Below are 21,354 nucleotides of genomic sequence, written 5' to 3' on the forward strand. Positions count from 1 at the left end.
AAAATAATTCGAAGTGGTCTGTATTCTGTCGAAACTGCCAGACGCGGATCGCGATTTCGATCTTTTTGGATCTCATCAGCGCGTCGCAGGCAGCTCCGACAGAACACAGACCAACTTTTACCACGTTGAGGTGAGCTACGCCGGGATTCGTTTCAACAAGTAGATATCCATATATTTAAATGAACCTTGTTGAAGCATACGTAATCCTAAAATGTAGCACTGTACTACAGATGGCGTTTACAGCGCCATTTGTCGTATTTTCTACTTTTTCTAATCTTTCGTCTCCTATCTTTATATTCGCTATTTTCCTACTTTTTCTTCCCTTGCATGCCAGTATTCTTGTTTTACTTTTATTTAATTTCATACAATACTGTTTTGTCAATACCGCTTCCATTTTATTTAAAGCTATCTCTAGCTCCTCCTTGCTAGATGCTAATACTGCTATACCAACTGCAAATCTAAGCATACTAATCTTTTGCCCCTGTATATTTATCCCTACAGTTGTACTGTCTTTAATGATGTTAATGGCGTCTTCGATGTATAGATTAAAAAGTAGCTGTGACAGCGTGCATCCCGGTATATCAAACTTTAAAAACGAATTTAGTCAGTCCATAAAAATTTGGAGGTTCAGGAATGTTTAAGTCATCGTGTGTATATGTACCGTGTGTAGTACACGAGAAGCCGCTTCGTTACATACTATTCGTCCGTTTTACACGAACAACAAGTGGTATCATTGTTGTGTTTAGTTGCTCTCTGTTATTGTTCATGCAATAATACCAACCGGAACTATTAAAAACAAGGCGAAGGAGTAGTACTAAAAGGGGTCGTTTGACCGGGGTCACGGAGGAGCTGTCATATCCGAGAAAGACATGCCATTACGCGGGACCCCCTTGCACATTATGTAACTGAAGTACTGCTAGCTTCGTAGATACATACATCGGTATATATGATGGAACATACATACATACATATGTATGTATACAAGTGTGTTTGTATCTGTCGTCGTATGTCGTTGTTACAACTGTGTGTGTGTGTAACAAGTACCGTCTTGAGTTTGCCAAGTTGCCTGGCTTCTGATTCAATGTAGGACCAGAAGCCGGCCTCCCAGCAGTCCCGACGTCCGACAGCTATAAGCTGTAGACTTGGTTGACTGCTGCTACTGGACTTGGACAATCTTGGAACGCCATAAATTGAACCTAGAAGAGGCTTTCGTATGGACGATATGCATATCGGACTTCATTTTGCAGTCCCATGCTAAGTTCTTTATATTGACCAACAAAATCATCACCATAAAGTCGTCCGTCAGCCCTAAGATTGTTTGTTTTATATCTCTACTGCTCCTTCCGTCTTGAGTTATCTGACTTCCTAGATGCCCCGAAAGTCAGCCACTTCTTCTAATTAAAACCAACACTAAGAATAATATCTTGCCTACAAGACCGATCGTAATAAGACACAGTTTTTAGAATGGAGACCTGACTTCTGCGACCAAACAAGCAAACCCGTTAAAAGCAGGAAGAGTGGCAGAAAAAGATCCAGATATATGAATTGTGAGACTGAATGTAAGACTGATTTGGAAGACTGATATGATAATTGATGTTTGGCCTAGAAAAATGCAAGATAGAGGCTCTAAAGACAAGATGTAATATGTAGCCATCAACGAGACACGTCTTTCAAGAGCAAAATTATTAAATGGGACCAAAATCCTAGAACTAGGTCTTCTATGTTTACCTTTTCCGTTTTGTTACAGTGTCATATCTTAATTATTGTTAATTATTCTCAAAAGAAGTGTTCGAGTTGACAAAATTGGAAAAAGCTCGTTAATCTCGAGTGTACTTGCCGTAGTACAAAACCCAACGAGAACTGGCGGTGCGGATTTGGTTTAAACAAGTACAATTGAACCGGTTATTCCATTGTCAGTTGAAGAAAAAAAAAAAAAAGAAACAGAAGAAGGAGAGAACAATGGAAGTTGTTCAAACAAAGTTTTACTTGGTCTTTCCGAATTATGCATAATAACGCGGTCCTGGTCGTATGTACTTATAGCTATGCAACATACGACCATAAAATTACACACATGTGCGTGCTCAAACCTTGTACAAACAAGGAGGCACCTCAAGACATTCTCTTTTATTGTTTTTCAACGTTGTTCACTCGAATTCTTCCAATTCTCACGTAAAACTGTTCAGATGTTTCGACATAACAACAGAAGAACGGAAACTGACATAATATTTAATGCTCACCATTCGTATATTGCCGCACTAGTCGTGCCCGCTCAAAGTGTAAAGAGAAATTAAAAACATATGCAACATAGTCTCTTTTGTTTTTAAACAAAATGTACGCAGAGGTTGTTACGATTTTGTTTAAAACAAATAAAACAGTTGACGGTCTTCCAAATACTTTCAGCTATCGAATGCCACGGCTTGACAACATTTTAATGGCAAAAATTTGTAAAGTGGCATAACTGGTCCACTTATAACATAAGTATGTACAAAAACAGTTAATCTGATTTGAATAATATGTCGCGCATAAAAAAGCAACTTTTAAAAGGTCGTTAAGTAGCGAATCCTGAAACGTAGCGAGATTAATCAGCGCCGCCACCTGCGCCAATTTTAATAATCTCCATTTACCATTAGTACATTTGGAACCAATTTGTGTCACGATCGGCCATTTGTCAACGCGACAAAACTTTTCTCGTGAGCCTACTTCGAGGAAGACGGTAATCTTTGTCGTCAATCCTGCTGCTCGCTTTTCGCCATCCTCGACTCCTGTTATTTATAAGACAATTAAGGCTCGCAAAATTGGATTGGTCGACAAACGAACGAAGCAAAAACAACAGAAAAACAAAAGCAACACGATTAATACCGCAATACATAAGAAGAGAAAAGAGCGCAGGCAAATGTTTTTCGTTATAATGGCAAATTAAATAAAAATGGCTGCAGACAATTGAAAATATAATAAACTCAATGCAATATAATTTATATTCCTGTGGGATAGATTTACATGGAATTAAAATAAACAATCAAAAATATTGGTATGCATGCATCAATGGTGGTTGAAAGTACAGTTAAAGATCTATAGGAAGTTCCTCGATTTGTTCGCCCTGATTTCAGTCTTCATCCCTTGTTTTTGGTATTGTCTCAATTTTCAAAAAAAAGACAAAACAGAATCGATTTATTCACCACTCTTGCGACATCCCTAATTAGATTAGATGTGGAATGTTCTAATTTTCGATAAATTCGAATTTATAAATTCACGAAATAGGATACAGGAAGACGTGATAGATCCATGATTTGTTTACTATTTCGTGGACTTCTGGCGAGTACATCCAGCCGCCTAAGCCTCCTCCGGGTCGTGATCGTATACAAACAGAAAGAGATGAATACTTGGTACGGTCACCATGGCCAACTGAGTGGATTGTCCTTTGCAATGATAACTTATCACAGAATCCTTAACTAGCCGAGCTCGGGCCGCGACCGTTGCATTAGGAGAAATTTAATGGGTAGATTATACGACCGCGGTCACGAAACCCCATTGAAAGAAATAATGAAACTTTTTATCTTGCAACGGTCTCCCTTTTCTTCTATCTTTTAACGGTCAACATAAATACATATGTATGCTTGTACACTGAACATATACCTACCTACAAGTACATACATATAAATCTGCAATGTCGAAAATCAGGGCGAACTTTCTAATAAGTACATAATGTAAGTTCAAATTCCAAATGCCAACGCCAAACCTAGACATTAAACGTTCGAAACATAGTTACCTTCTTCAGGAATTGAAGAGAACTTTAGTGGTTAGTGTTTTAAAACGACGCCATAATACTTTCTTCTTGATGCATTATATCAAGGAACTTCTAGAAACACTAATGTCAATCAAAAATCCCGAACGAACGAACATTGACGTAATTAATAATCTTCAAATATTATCATCTAAGTACGTCGAGTTTGAAAATTACAACTACATTTATCTTGGGCTACCACAGCAGTTCACACAATTTGAGCTAGTTGATCAGGTTGTTGCCAATAATAATACAAGAACAACGGATAGGGAAATAAAAAAAGCGACTCGATCCCAAGAGACTGGCTAGTAATTATCGACCTTCCCCGAAGCGATCCATTCGAGATCGATGCATACCACAATTACCTACCCATGTCTATAAACATGAATGGAAATGCATAAATAAATAAGTAAAAAATATGTGTATTTATGTCATATTGATACATTTATTTAAACAATGTTTTCAATTAAGTGCTTAAATAGTATCACCCCGCAGTGAACAGGGGCGACCGCCGAGACCAGGCACACCAGTTTTGATCGGACCCTCGAAATAACTAGAGTTCGTAGTGTCGAATTTTCGATAGATAAATTTTAACTTCAATTCGCTAAAAGAACCATTATAAAGACACCTGCAACTTCAATAAATTAAAAGTATAGTACACCAAATGCCACCCCCACTAATAAATAATTGAACAATATTTATTATATGTTAATTATTATCGAAAGAAAACACAAACGTCTAAACTATCTCTGTCAGCGTCACTAGCATTAAATCGTATTAGTACCTAAGTAGCTATTAACTTTAAGTTTCTTGAATATAGCAAAAAATTTAAAAAGGATTTTCTCTAAACTTTATTTTTTTTGTTACAGAACGAAGACAACAACTACTTCTTCGACAATGTTTGCTTCATCAGAGCTCAAATGGTAAGTACTTATTTTTATGTACATATTTCTTCAATAAGTTGGTTTTACGTAAGATCTTGGTTTACGCACAAAAAACGGCCAATGTTTTAGCTATTTATTTTTAGAAATATCTTCAAGGCATGTAAATTTCGTATTCCGCCCAATTGTAGCCCATCGGTGCTCCCGAAGTGTCCTAAACGATTATTTTATGTAGACAAATTCAGAAACTCGAATAACCGGGTTCGTCGCTTGATCTAACGTTGAAGTCTCTCGCGTAAAACCTCAAAATAACCGTTCCCAAACGTACCGAACGTTTCGAACCTTTCAAATTCTCACTTATCATTAAAATAAGACCCATTTCAAGTTCAACTAACGTGTAAAAACATATAAACACGTCAAAGTAACAGTCGCAGTTTGAATACGAAATACCCGTACGTTCCAATTTCGCGTTTGTTCCATGACATCGGCGTTACCTGACATGTCAGCGCGATCACCATATACACACGAAAAAGCCCATCTCAACACGCGTACCAACACAAACACACTACATATACCCACCGCAGACTCTGATGTTCACTTCGACAAACAAACGACTCTCTCATTAATAATTCATCGACAAGGCGATCGTCTTTTCTTATTCCTCTTGAAACAGTTTTCGACCCGTTCTTGTTTTTCGTCTTCTTCAAGTCGTTCTTCCCGCATACGTCCATCAGGTTCGTATACACACAATTGCTCGGACATCTCGCGATCCAGTGCTAATTAATTTTTATTCCTCTGCATACGTTACAGTCAACATTACTTCCAATTATAAATGGTAATGAATACAGAAATATCAACACCCCATATGTCTCGAAGACCCCTCGGATTTAATGGATTCTGTGGACAATTAGTTACCGTACGGAAACCCACACGCAAACGTGCCGAAACTGAAAGAATGTTGACCCCCAGAAATAATAATAAAACAAAACTCATATAAAATTACATAATGGATACGTTTTGTGTAGGAATGCGTTCAGGAAGATGTTTCTAATAAAACATTCAAGCGCTCATTAAGTAGGTATTAAAAACCAGAAAACAGAAGACGATCTAAAACATCTTTCAAACGAACCTACAAATTTCCAAATAGTCAAAATATATCTAATGAAAAACATTTACATTACATCCCATTTCACTCAGTTGGAAGCCATTTTTAATACTTTCTGGTAAATGATTTTGTTAAAAAATTAAAATATTAAGCATATACAATTATCAATTATCGTCATTGATGATATTAAGTCAACAATTCTGACTGGACTTATTGAAATGAAGTTCCCGGGTTCAATTCCCGACGAGGATGTGACAGCGATTGTCAATTGTTTCTTATTAACTCGAAGTAATTTATAGTTAGTAGATAAAAAGTGAACGAAAATATGAATTTTCATTACTAATCGTTAACTTATTGTTAAAAAATAGTTACAAACCGATTTGTAACACAGTGAAACACTGTTCTTCTTTTTTTTTTGATCGAAGGAACACAGTATATTTACATTATACGTTAGTACTTACGTTAATTTGATGAACATAAAAAAGTTCTTACTTCTATTACGGATTCTTTGCAAAAACAAATCTTGCCAGTTGCATGCCGACAACATTCCACGGAAGGAATTCTTTGTTTGTGACAAAGTGCAATGATACGTTCGATATAAAACGGCAAAGAGAGCCCGATTCCGCTAACTTTGTCCAAACTAAGACGTATGGGAATGGATGGCGATTACCATAAATGGTTTTCAAGACAACGCACCTGCATTGATACAACAGTCGAGTCAACCAGCCAAGCTCTCTCTGGCAATCTCGTAAATGACCTCATGAAAGAAACAACCCATATTACCGTCACTTTGATGCATCAAAGATCCGAGCATAAAAACCACCAAGAGCAGAAGCGTGCAACTGGAACTGTGGTTGCGTGCCAAATCTGGACATCTATCTTTCATGACAACATACAAAAAATATTTGCCTTTTTGTACACGTGTTATTCAATTGTATATGTGCTTACATACATGTGTATATGTAAAACAGTAGAAGTCTACCAAATCATAATTTCGGCGTGTGCTACTTAACTTTTGACAGCAAGCATGGGGCTCGTGAGAGCCCTAACTCTTTCTTGAACTGGTCGCGGAAACCTTTTGCAATTTGTCGGGGTTATTGGTACTTTTCATTTGGGACTATTGAATATATCGATTGTTATTAAACAGAGAAGCTGAAGTCCAGATCAATCTCCCTTTGATCATTATCGAAGTGGGATAAACATAAAATAAAAAAAACAGTTAATCTTTTAATTGCCTTGGGTCATATGTATTGTAAAGTTGATTCTTTCTTCTTCTAAATACCTATACATCACAAATTTCTATCACCTACACTACCTAGATTTTAGATACCTAGGAAGTCAGATAAGTGAGGATGGAAGGAGTAGTAGGGATATAAAGCAGAGGATAGCGCAGGGACGTGTCGCCTTTAATAAAAAGAAGTCACTTCTATGCTCGCGAACGGTTAATTTAGAAATTCGAAAACGGTTGTTAAAGGTGTATGTTTGGAGCACGGCGTTGTACGGGTGTGAAACATGGACAGTGGGAGCGGCGGAAAAGAAAAGGTTAGAAGCGTTCGAAATGTGGTGTTATAGACGGATGATGAGGAAATCGTGGGTAGAAAAGGTTAGAAATGAAGAGCTACTGGAAAGAATAGGAGAACAGAGGACTCTATGGAAGACAATAAAAAATAGGCGAGATATGTTGGTAGGACACCTTCTCAGGCATGAAGGTCTAGTCAGAGACATATTAGAGACAGAAACAGGAGTTAGGAGGGGTAGAGGTAGACCTGGGTTAGATTACTCTTCGCAAATAGTTAAGGATATGGGATGTTCTAGTTTTAGGGAAATGCGAAGTTTAGCTCAGGATAGGAAAGAGTGGAGGTACGTGTTCAACCAGTCTTAGGACTGATGACCTTATGATGATGATACTACCGACTTATTTGATTTTATTAATTTAGTGTGTGTATGACGGAATCGTGAATTTGGTTATTAACCGAAAGCCTTTAGACTTTTCTTTGACTGTTGTTGATGCATCTTCTAACGTTTTTTCCACTTTTTCTTATCGTAGTTTAAGGTTATATTGAACAACCTGTTGTGTAGTTGTTGCATATGTACCTACGCGAAAACCCATTGTGTCCTTTTATAGGGTTGTGCAGAGCTTGTTCTCTTAATGTACTTATTCTTGTTTCTTCTCCCTCTATCTCTCTCTCTCCATCTTCTTAAGCTTTTCGAACCAAAGTTAACGATCTGATCTTTACTTCAACATTAGCGATCCATTCTTTCTCATACTAGTCTTCAGCCGCTACAAAAGGCAGTACCTACCATCAAGTACCTAGATAACGTATACAATTGGTTTTTCTTTTTTCCATTTCGAAAGGATCGCGAATATCCAAGAAATGGACTGGCTGCTGTAAGTTTCAAGTTTTTTCCGCCGATAGCATGAATCGGCAGTCGATAATCTATTATACGCACGTAATAACTTAAGATCTTTCGCAAAAAAGATAACATCCAGTTTTTCACCGAGCCCTCTCTGCGTTTGAACCCGTTCGTAGGAAAGAACGAGTCAACATCGGCCTTGAAGGACACAAAAAAGAACCATGTTGATGCATGGGTACAGTACAGAACATCTGTTGCCAAGAAATTTTCCAACAACAATACCTAACTATCCAACATCCGGAGTTAAAAAAGATTTACAAAGTCTTAAATATCTTCTTCATATGTTTCCAAAATTACCATTACCATTTTTGACAATACAGTCAAAATCTGTTTGTAACGACATCGAAGGGACTACTCATATTTGGTCGTAAAAACCGATAGTCGTAATAGCCGGTGACGTTATTATTAAGTACTTAATACCTATTATTGAATGTGTGATTTAATATTAATGTAAGTATCATCATAATTTCCTTGCATATGAAACTGTTCATTAGAATAAAAAACAATTTTCCGTAATACACTGACAGCATTTAGACCATCATTCAAAGTTGGCACTGTTAATTGTTCTTCGGTCTCTTCCTGTTCGTCATTTTCCTCTTGAACTTGATATGGATACTGTTACCCATTCAAACGTTTACAATACAGCTGGTCGTTCTAACAGATAGAATTCTCCGAAAATATCAGTTAAATGTAGTCGCTTAAACAGATATGTCGTTATAAGCAATGTCGTAAAAGCCAGTGTTTTTTTATAAGGCGGTCTAACAGAATTAAGCCGGGACCTATGATTTTGGTCAATATAACCGGTATGTTGTTCTAAACGATGTCGTCGTAAACGGTTTTGACTGTATTTTATTTTACACACTTGTTATATTTCGTTAAGAAATGTAAGATGATCGTTACTATTTTTCACAGAATTTCGTTCAAAAATGTAGCCAATTAAATTCAACTTGAAATACCTTAAAAATTGCCCCATTATGTTCACGCGAAGAAGCCACTCGGCATTCTACAGATACAAAATTTAGAATTTGAATACAGAAAAACTTCCACGACCGTTACACCGTCTCCGTATCGAAAACAATAATTATTTAAATAAATTATCTGTTTCCTTAAGAAACCCACGCATCAAAATAATATATAGGTAGATATAATAAATGGGTACCCACATAATATTACCATTTTAAATATAAAATATTTTTTCATGGATAATGGACAAGAACATTGAAAGCTGAATCGTTATTTTAGAGGTTTCTGTTAATCATATTTTCGTAAACAAATGAATAAAATTATTGCGATAATAATTTCGATAAATTTGACTGCATCGAATAAGGAAAACCTATACCCACTTGATTTTTAATATAGGTACATGTGAAGTAAACGTATGAGAAATTTTGACATGGAAATATCCAAGTTGTATTGCAATCGATCCGAATAATTTATGATAAGCAAAAAACGCCAAAGCTGTTAGGAAAAAATTAGGCGAACACAAAGACCAATGGGTTAAAAAAAGTCTCATTAAGTTTATGATCGTGTTCTCCAAAGTTAATGGTGTCGTAAGTCAGACGTATGTATGTATGTACTAAATCAAATTTTGACGTTCGATCACCAAACGTATAATCAAGTCAAAATTTATACAGCCAGTAACTGAATGATTTCACTTCACAATTTGGGAACCAGTTTTGTCCTTTGTTTTTCTTATTTTCGTCGTTAAAATTTTTGAAATTTCATCAACTCGTGCAGACTTTTTCGACGATTACGCAAAAAACATCACCCACTGACTCGTGATCCCGTTTTCTTAGAAATCAAAGACTAAATGAATGGTTTCGAGAGATTAATTTACATAAATAAAATCTCAGTGGTGTAGCGGTTTTCTTCGGTCTCTCAAATTGCCGACACAATAATTCGTCAAGAATATTCGCCCTCGGGATCGAGTCGAGTTCTCGTGAATCTCTGGTCTCAGTTCGAGTTCGAGACTATGCAAAACAAAAAAGAACCCGTCTACCTCGAACCCACGCCTCCACCAATTCAAAGCCCGAATGCCCACAGGACATGTTCTCGAACGTACCGGTCAGGTCGTTATGTAGCTTCGACGGCGGAATTGTTATTATTATTATTTTTGTTGTACTTAACGTACGATCGTGGTCGGCTTGTCTAAAATCGCCCTCGAGCTTCACTCACATTCGTTTTAGATTTCGTAAAATACGACAACATAAAACAAATGAGCTATTAGTAGACGCGCAATTTTAAAGTTCAACCAACACACACATCACAATTATCATCATAGGATCGTCGATCTTAATTGCTTGGACACGCACCTCCACTTTTCCCCAAAAACTAGAAAACCCCACATCTCTATTGTTTCATTCATTCTGAATTATCTGACTTCCTAGGAACTTACCGAAAATCAGCGGCTTCTACTAATTTTTTGTTTTTTTTTTTGTGTACACAAAGAAATTTAATAACACTACCCTAATTTAACTGTGCATTTTATGAATTAGAACAGACATATTAAAGATGCCGTAGTACAAAAGCAGCGCGAGTACGCGGTCACACATGGCAAGCGCCCACTCTTAGACTTTTTAAAAGAAACAAAAGCCACACAACTGATTAAAATACATCAATAAACAACAAAATAATCGAATGAGAATTACACGTTAGCTATATTTCTGTACGTTTATTACATCGTTAGGTATTCATTAATACGTAATAAAACTTTCAGTGTCTTTTTTTCTATTTCATTCTACAATTACTACGAGATCAGTTTCAAATTTCGTTTAGGTATTATCGAGTTTCAATCTACTCTCTAAGAGGCCTATTGGGTGTCAACTGTCGTCAGGCTACCGCCGCACGGGTCTCTCATTAGCATAAATTCGTTTGTAAATTACAATTAACGCTCTTTTATCTTAATTATGTCACTATTATTATTATTATTGGTCTATCAGTTAAAAACTTGGCGCAAGAACGAAAGTTTGGGATAGTCTTGCTTGATGCCCTGGTTGGGTTGCTCGGCGAACGTCCTGGAAGTTTAGCTGAAGGCGTTATGGGATTAAAAACGGTACTTATCTAACGTTGATGGTAATCATTTTCTTCTATAGAGTGCGATAATCAGTTTCAGCAGGATAATGAAGGAAATTATTGCGCTTAGAAAACCATTCTCATTGTTTTAAAAGAGAGACTATTGAAACTGATAAATATGATAACACGTTCATATGTAGGCTGCTAATAGTACGATATCAACTAGCCGAAATATTTCATTTAAAAATAATACAAAAATTAAGTTCATTGCTCTCAATATGACAGATATATGAAACACTTCAAGAAACTCCATAGTGGTTAATATTTTTACAAATAACCGCAAGTTAATGACGAAAAATTGTTGCTGCTGTTCATACCCTCGCCGGGAATTGAACCCGGGACTCCTGGCTTTAAGCACCAAGACTCTCCCCACCAAGCCACGAGAGGTAACAGTAGCAACAACGATAAAACGACTTATTAAGTCACAGATTCGTCAAACTAATCACGTTCATCTAATAACATTTTGCTTGACTTGACCTGTTTTTATTTGTTTAAATTATTAGTTTATTTGTAACTGGGTGTAATCACAAGTTCGAAATTTTAATAAACCGTTGTTTGTGAATGAAAGAGAGGTGTTGTGATTCGTGCAGGTGCTATGTCGGGAACGAGCGCGTTTTCTTGAATCAAGACTAATTACTGGAATTAGTTGGAAATAAACTGGAGACGTCCGCATTATTTTGTACAGACATACGAATACATGAATGTAGACACACATACGCGCATAGAGGCGAGCACTTGTCTTGATTTGTGAGCTGGTCAGTCTACCTCCTCTATCTCTTTCCTTCAACGGACTAGGTCTTCGTCTTGAGTTATTTTATTCTCACGTGTGATTTCCGTTCTAAAGAAAATGGATTGCTACGAATTAATAGTCGCCTGTCACGTCAGCAACGTTCGACTCCTATTTTCATCGATTGCAACAGTAATTTTGAACATTGAGATGCAATATCTCCAGAACAATGAGTTAGATAATGTTCTGTGGAGTGATTCTGTATTTTCGAGAAGATAAAAAGAAAAGAGAAGTGACTTACGTGTAGCTGCCGTGGGTGTTGTGGCATTTCCCGTGTTTGCAAGGCTTCTGTTTGCATTCGTCCTTGTCATCCTTGCAACCGGGTCCGGTGAATCCGGTTGAGCAGATGCACTTGTACGAGTCGCCAACAGAATGACAGACAGCGCCATTCCGACACGGCTGTGAGGCGCAATGATCGCGACTTTCACAATGTTTTCCTGAAATAAAAGACACTCTTCTTAAATCTTTAGTTCCTTCAAGGATATCGGAAATGTAAAATATAGTTGTACTTCGTTTAGTTTCTTTAGCGATGTGACCTTCAGTTTGATCGGCGCAAAGTAGAAAAGAACAGCACTAGGCCAGAAAAGAAAGGAGATAACTCTCGGCGAAACTCTTAACCGATGAGGAGCGTATAATCCGTACAGTACTGCACGGAAAAAATGACCGTTTTATCCACTACAATTGCATTGCTCAAATGTGCTGTTATTGGTACCAATTACTACTGAAAATATCAACGAGATGTTTATTTATATTTGAAGACATATTAAAGGCTTTAACGCTTGTTTTCGACTACTACTACTATTCATGATTGAACAAAACTTTTGGCAGGTACTGTATGAAAAAGTATGTTTAATGAACAAGAATCGAGAGTATAATGAGCCTTTTTCTCCCTACCTACGATTGTGCCAGGGCGCATCTAACACATTGGAAGGGGCACATTGCTAGAGAAAGTAAAAGAAGTATAACCATTAAGAATAATTCACAAAGAACACAAGGATTATTTCAATAGTCTTGTATTTGGATATACAAACTAGAGATGAAAAATTGCAAAAAGGAAGCAATTTTAAAGATCTTACCTGTGAATCCTGAGGCGCATGAACACTGATAGGTGTCAAGGGATCTCAGGGAGCACGTCCCGCCATTTAGACAAGGTCTTCTGTCACACGAGTTGGCAATTGGTATTTCGCAAAGGGACGCGCTAAAACCCAAGGGACAAATGCAGACGAAACTGGGTGACGCCCCGGGAGTGACTCGTACCTGACACGAACCCCCATTTTGACAACGGGGACCCGGTCCAGTATGACACGGGTTCAGGTACTGACAGTATTCACCCACATACTTTGATGTACAGCTAAAAAAAAGTAATAAAAAATTAATTACATCTTTTGATCACAACAACTACAGTAGGAATTAGTTGAAATTAGCAAAACTTCGACCAAGTAAATTACCGATTGTTCTTCGATTGGTTTTGTGTCTTCAAAGGTTTATTGAGGTCGTTTAATGTGCTTTTGTCTTCGTCTCGATTGCACGGTATTGTACTAGTAGCATTGTTTATAAATAGTTATCGATAATTTATCATTCTTCGGAGATAGACTCCGGTGATTGGGCAATTTAGAAAAGCAAAACAGGCAACATACAATAGACACGACGGTGGTCTTAACAATTATTATTATTAATAATAATAAGACCCTTCTAAGCGTTAAAATTAATGAGCGGACGAGATAAAAATACTAAAGAGCAGCAGCAACGGCAGACGTTGGGAAAAAATTACGAAAACTTGCAAACTGTAGGCGTCATTAACTGGGTACCTACATGTACATATAAACGGATAATACACTTACACTACGTGTGTGGTTTGCGTTATATTATAATTTGCAATGTCAATTAAAATTTTACTTCTGTTACCGGGTTTTTAATCTACAAACGACAAACGTCATTATCGATAAACAGAAACATGAACATGTCGGTTGGTTTGTTTACAATGCACTATCAGTATTTCAATTAACAATTAGAAACGATTGTAAATATCTTTAGATATCGACCTATAAAATGTTAACGTAGGTACCTGTACCTAACACGAATTAGTACTTGATTAACCGATGTCACTGCTTATCTTTTACTTGCTGCTATCTTTCTAACGTAATATGGGTAACAAGAAATATTTTCTACTTTTGGCACGGAGGCACTTCCTACTATATTATTAAAATAAGCAAAAAAAGAGTGACATAGCGCAGCGGACTTTTTTTCGACTCGATAACGCTCTAATAGTTTAACGGATCTCTCGGTAATGCAAATTATTGCCTTCTTGTCTAAAAACAATCCGTTTTGTAGTAGCAGCTCGTTACTATATAACAAAAAAGTGTAGCTCTACTTTCACAACCGGGTGTCTGCACAAATAATGGAGATAAACTCGACCATACTAATCTGCCTTTGCCTCTCTCTCCGCTTTTTGTAAATAATACAGAAAAAAGGTTGAAGAAACAATGTGAAATGTAAAGTAGACAGAAGGTACCTCCTACACAATCAATATCATAGTGATTATTATTTTGTTACACTTGTATTGTTTATGTGGAACATCCTGGTGCGAGAAACAGAAATCTGCAGTTTACAAAGAAGAACAGCCTCTTCCCTAACACCCGAGTAGTTGAGGGGGTTGGACCAATTTTAATTTGGCTACTACGCCTAATTCATGAACGATTTTGGAAACTGAGAAGTCAATTTCTATAGATTCTTGATATGAAAGAAAGAAATTTTCGGTAAAGGTCTTCGGGGGTGGGGGGGGGGGTCGAAAGAGGAGGTCTCCCCCCACTGTACCATAAAAAGTTCGTGGCGGTCTCACCCCCATAAAAAGTTATGGGGGTTCAAAGTTAATAAATATGCCAATTTTTATACATTTCTAGGCATGTAAATATTTATACAGTCATTCTTAAACAATATCCAAAGGTAAAACTAATGAAAAATACATAAAAATATTGAGAAAGTTATATAAAACATTATTTAAATATCTTTATCAATAGGACAGGTTAGGTTAGGTTATCGGGTTTTGTTCAAGTGAGCACCCTTCTTCGATCGCCCACCTCCACCCGCATGAAAATAATTTTTTTATTGAATTTTATTTGAATTATAGTGTATGAAAATTGTCAAAATAATCAACTTTCAACCCCCATAACTTTTTACGGGGGTGAGGACCATCATCTAGAAATTTACCAAATTTTCCAATTGGATTGAAGATAAAAAAGTTGTAATTACAAATCGAAAAATTTCATGCAGAAGGGTACTGCACTTACAATACTTTTGCAATAACTGCGTACGTAATTTGTTGATTAAACAAAAAAGTGGATGATCCTAATCTCTGACAGGACACTTTTACTCTAAGCGTCTAGGCCATTATAAGACCTCTTTAGATTTTGCTTAATGTGGACGTGCCAAGAAGAAAAATAATAAGAAGGAATGTAACAGTCATCATCATCTTTCGGCTGATCATAGAGTAGCAAAGTGGTAAATAATAATAATAAGCGTTACATGGTGGAGTAAAATTTAATAACACACTTTCGACCATGGTCCGCTCCTTGTCGATCGATAATCGTACCCTGTCAGCGAGTAGGGGTGAAAGGAGGGGCTCCTCTTTCTCTCTAATCCATTAATGGAACATTTGTTGAATCATTCGCCGATTATAAAAATGATACACACGTATAAGCAACAAGAACACTCAAACTAATGACTTAAGGAACTTCCAAAGGAGATTAAAGCAATAAGCCAACAAAAGCTAAAGTCATTCTACACTTGGATGGATGTATATGGAAGGACAAAACCCCAAATGGACTGCACCACATTTCGATTCAATAATCTTCTTTACGAAGAGTTACACATTTTGTCATTATATCACGATATTTTTCAGCGCGACTTAAATGGCAATCGCCATCCCGGTGACGATGTCAGCGATGGACACCGTAAATGGCAAAATTTTGTAATAATAATTTCCGCTTAATTGACAACGTTTGATTTACACGAGTAGATAGCGAGCAACGTTGTTACTCGGGAACGATAACAAACGAGTAATGAGAGAGCACGGGACATACGGGAGTGCGAGTGAGAAATGGAAAGGAAGTAAACGGGTACGGTACCATCTAGTAAATAAATAGACACAACGGAGTTTCTTATATGTATGTACCTATACAAGCTTTCTAAAGGACATAAATTCAGCCAATATCTACGGCGGAAACGTTTCACAACCAACAGAATCAAACTAATTAGAGGTTTGATTATGTTATCAAGAAAGAAAATTTCCATATTCCACGCTATTACAGTTTAGGTTTGGATATAGATATCAGAAGGAGCAAAGACAGTTAGTTACTAACTATGCATTTTCAAGACTTTAAATGATTCCTGGAGTTTACGTAATTCATTGGACCTTCCATCATCTCCAACTCATTGTAAGAATTACAGTATGTCTCAAGTATGTTATGATATTAATGTTAGGCCATTAGGAAATGGTTCTGTTTGTGATATACATGTAACAAAATAATTCGAAGTGGCCTGTATTCTGTCGAAACTGCTAGACGCGGATCGCGATTTCGATCTTTTTGGATCTCATGAGCGCGTCGCAGACAGCTCCGACAGAACACAGACCAACTTTTATGTGCTGTCTTAACAGTGCTACAGATGGCGTTTACTGCGCCATTTGTAGTATTTTCTAAAACGCACTGTTAAGACAGCATGTAAAAGTTGGTCTGTGTTCTGTCGGAGCTGCCTGCGACGCGCTGATGAGATCCAAAAAGATCGAAATCGCGACCCGCGTCTGGCAGTTTCGACAGAATACAGGCCACTTCGAATTATCACGTTGAGGTTGGCTACGCCGGGATTCGTTTTCAGCAAGTAGATATCCACACAAGTGGACCTTGTTGAAGCATACGTAATCCTAAAATGTAGCAACGTGCTACAGATGGCGTTTACCGCGTCATTTGTAGTATTTTCTATATACATGTAACATGTACATGTACAACAATTGTTATAAAACATAAGTCGATTGATGGTTTGGATTTTCATCCAAATAAACAACTAAACAATCCCAAAAATCCTGGCGGAATATTACGTCTTAACTGTAATGCTCTACCAATTAAACTCCTAAAAAGTTTGACAAGAAAATGGTAGTGAATGAATTTTGATATTTCGTTGAATCTTTAAAGCAACCGATTCTGAAAATCCTGATGGCGAACGCAAGGATACCATTTGAAAAGACGTCATACCCCAACGTTGTTAAACATCTCTTTGATAAAATGAAGAATTTTAACAGCAGTTTTTGTAGCAAAACCAAAGATTTGAGAGTTTATGTCTTGGGAGTCTTCTTCACCGCACAAAATATGCAACAGGTACTCATGTTGGTTTTATCAACTTCATGCTCCGTTAGCTTTTAATCATGCTACAAAAGTGTGCCATTTACGTGTACCACCATCATGGGTAGAGGCAGGTTCGTTACAGAGATGAAGATCGCCCGATTCCGACGTAATCCCATCAATCTTTACGTGAGTTCTCTTTCCCGTTTTCTTACCAGTCGGTACATATCGCTTGCGCCTCGTCCTTTTCCTCATTCTCGGCGAAAATACGGATCGGTTCCACGGTATCGGTCTTCCTTCGTCAGCCGCGGGCCTCGCGGTGTTAATTAAGTGTCTCATACGTGACGGGTGCACTTATTTATATGCCCGCGCGCAAAGCCGTCTGAAATACAACGTGCCATACCGTGTGTCTATATTGTTACATGCAAGTGCACTTATGCCGCGTGATTTTATGGGCCTTCGCGTTTTTGTTCTTAATTGGTTATTGCGAAAGGGATCGGCTTACCAGAGCCATAGGCTGTGATTGATACTAACGACGTCTCGGTATCGCCTCATGACAATGTAATAAAATTAGCAACCGCAAAAAGAAAGAGAGACAGAGAGAGACGAAAGAGAGAGTTGTTTTCTCTATTGGTTGCGACATATACACGTAACGTATATATGTTTAAGATACAGGGAGGAGAAGACAATTTTCCTGTTGATCAGAGAGAAGGGAACAAGATTCTTCATTGACAGAAACTTAGCTAAATTGTTTACCTTTCGTGAATAAAAATGTAAAAGTTAACAGAGATTTTCCAAACCTAAATCTCAAAATCTCAACATCATTTTGAAGATCCTGCCAAAAATGTACATGTCGGGAGCGGGGTGCTGTACGGGTTCGAAACATGGACGGTGGGCGAGGCGGAAAAGGTTAGAAGCGTTCGAATTGTGGTGTTACAGGCGAATGATGAGGATACCGTGGATGGAAAGGGTTAGAAATGAGGTGGTATTAGGAACGAAAAGGGAAACATAGGGTTCTAAGGAAGTCAATAAGGAATAGGCCAGATAGGTTGGTAGGACACCTTCTCAGGCACGAAGGGCTAGGGAGAGACATATTAATAGCAGAAACATTCGTTAAAAGGAGTAGAGGTAGACCTAGATTAGATTACTGTTCGCAAAAAGTTAAGGATGTGGTATGTTCTAGTGAAAATGCGAAGATTGGTTCAGAATAGCAAAGAGTGGAGGTGCGTGTCCAACCAGTTGGACGACCTTACGATGATGATGATGTGTCTTAATCCATAATCTACCTAAATTAACCAAACATAGTCGTCCAAAATCAATGGAGATTAGTTGATATCATCATTATCATCATAAGGTCGTCAGTTCTAAGACTGGTTGGACACGCACCTACACTCTTTCTTATCCTGAGCTAATCTTCGCATTTCCCTAAAACTAGAACAACCCACATCCTTAACTATTTGCTAACAGTAATCTAAGCTAGGTCTACCTCTACCCCTCCTAACTTCCGTTTCTGTCTCCAATTTGTCTCTGGCTAGACCTTCATGCCTGTGAAGGTGTCCTACCAACCTATCTCGCCTATTCTTTATTGACTTCCATAGAGTCTTCTGTTCTCCTATTCTTCCTAATACCTCTTCATTTCTAATCTTCTCTATCCACGTTATCCTCATCATTCGCCTGTAACACCACATTTCGAACGCTGTGCTCCAAACATATACCTTTAACAACCTTTTCCAAATTTCTAAATTAACCGTTTGCGAGCTTAGAAGTGACTTCTTTATATTGAAGGCGATTCGACCCTGCGCTATCCTCTGCTTTATATATCTACTAATCCTTTCGTCCTGACTTAGCTGACTTCCTAGATACCTAAAATGGGCCACTTCTTCTAATCTTTCGTCTCCTATCTTTATATTCGCTCTTTCTCTACTTCTTCTTCCCTTGCATTGGTATAATTTAAATCTATTAATGGTCCCAGATAACTTCCTTTTAAAATGCAATGTTAAAATCCCATCTTGAAAATCATCACAGTACTGTCTAAATATGAAAATTCTCCTTCTTCTGCGACGTGTCAATAAATAACCACAACAAAGATTCTCCTAATCCGATATAGGTAATTTAAGTTCGATTACGCGTAATGGCAGTATCGATTGCTGATGATCGCGCTCAATATTTCGATCGAATGAAGAAATAAGCGAAATGCTATCTTGAGCGATCGAAGAAGAGAACACCTCGAGGTCAGTAGCGGCAACCAAGTACAAATCGACCGGACGCGTTCAGGGTGCAAGGTCGTTAATAGAAGTCCCCCCGTCATCAATACCTTTGAGTCGCCTGACTTGTTGCGGCTAATGGGTCGTCCAATTAGCCTCAACGATCGCTGCGGCTACGGGGTTAAATTGCTGACGGACAAAATGGATCCGAGAGTCATAAATAAAACGAGAAAATTCAATCAGCGCCTTAGAACGTCGACTATTATCATCTTCTCGTCGAAGATTTACTAGAAAATAACAGACGGCAATTGCTCCAAAGACACCGGCAATTTGTCGGTCTCATAAGAAGGACATTAAATGGAATAAATGTCTTTCCCGAAAGAATTACTCATAATAAGCGTGCCCCACCCCGTATATCGCGTATTATTTAAATATTTCTTCGCTGGACGCCGGAAAGTAATGACTGTTGACCGTAAAAAATGATTATTATTGTCAAAATTACCTCCAGCCATGTATGTATATATAATACTTGATCGATTTACTCTTAATCGATTCGCAAACCCAACTTGGGTATAGATCGTGATCATTAATCATACATTTGCATTCGAAATGGACCGGACCGATCGTCGAACGGTTTAAAAGAATAATAACTTCAATTAATAAATAGAAAAAAAAATACGTGACTTCTTTTATTAGTTTTGCGGGAATTACTCAAAAAAAATAGGAACAGGAACGAGCGTATACGTAGGATTTATAGATCTAGAAAATATTTTTGACAATGTTAAATGGGTCTTGGTTTTATCTTGGTCTATATAAAAATCACGATCAATTTTACTCATTGCTATTTTTAATGTGTATATTGAAGATACGATTAATACTATTGAAGACTGGGCATTTTCTGGGATGCAAAGCATTATAAGTTTGTTCTCTCAGTTGAAGTGCTTATCAAATTATCGATTTTTGTCGAAGAATATTCTAAATCACGATCTGTAAATACTTGACAGCTTATCTCATTCAAAGTTGCAAAATACCACTCTTGGTGTAACGTTTGAGAGATGTCAAGTATGTGAACGGAAACGAAAAGAACCACGTAAATATAACAAAGCAAGTTTGTTTAGGAATTGTAAAAATCTTGGAACGTTCCAAGTGTCAATGAATTGATTAATTAATTAACTAGAGACGTATTCGGTAGCACGTTTCTCGATTTCCGTATACATAAGTGCCCGGCTACACAACCGAGGTATGCAAGAGGTATTTCAGTTGCAAGATTCTTTACTTACTCTGCAAGCTTGTTAAGTAAATTCTAATGAATGAGATTTACATTTTTTAGAAATTTTAACTTACGTTCAACAAGAAAAGAAAATGCTTGCAAAAAAAACCATTCTACCGAACAACCTCAGGCTTATAATTATTATTATTATTATTGTGTGTAGTACTACATGGAACATGACTTCTTAATTTTAAGATGGGCTTCATTATGAATAATGCTACTGTCTGCTACAGGGAAGTATGTTTAACATAAAGCGAGGAACATTCCATGAAAAACCACGCCAGCGACGATTAGACTGGTTTCTAGGTAAATATTTATTCGAATAAAGCAGACTAAGACATCATAAAGAGCCCCTGGTGGACAGGTATAGGTGCAGGTAGAAAAATCTGAAGAACAAATATCCTACCACAAACCAGAAACTTTACAAGACTTTTCTTCACTAGATCTTGAAGTATTTTAAAACATTCTTTTTAATAAAGACATAAAACAGATAGACAAAGTCTTTA

General features: G+C 37.3%; 1 protein-coding gene across 1 annotated transcript in view; it reads right to left on the bottom strand.

Annotated features, from left to right (window-relative positions):
• LOC108741210 (neurogenic locus Notch protein) overlaps positions 1–17,629 on the bottom strand; it is a 48,428-nt gene extending 30,799 nt beyond the window's left edge. Inside the window, exons 1-3 of the mRNA XM_018475911.2 lie at positions 17,482–17,629; positions 13,118–13,423; positions 12,283–12,478 (exon numbers count right to left, since the gene is read on the bottom strand). Of these exons, the coding sequence (XP_018331413.1) occupies positions 12,283–12,478; positions 13,118–13,423; positions 17,482–17,629 (650 nt within the window). The remainder of the gene's footprint in view (positions 1–12,282; positions 12,479–13,117; positions 13,424–17,481) is intronic.
• Between the last annotated feature and the right edge of the window lie 3,725 nt (positions 17,630–21,354).

Source organism: Agrilus planipennis, unplaced genomic scaffold, assembly GCF_000699045.2.
Source record: "Agrilus planipennis isolate EAB-ADULT unplaced genomic scaffold, Apla_2.0 scaffold242, whole genome shotgun sequence".
NCBI classification, from domain to species: Eukaryota; Metazoa; Arthropoda; class Insecta; order Coleoptera; family Buprestidae; genus Agrilus; species Agrilus planipennis.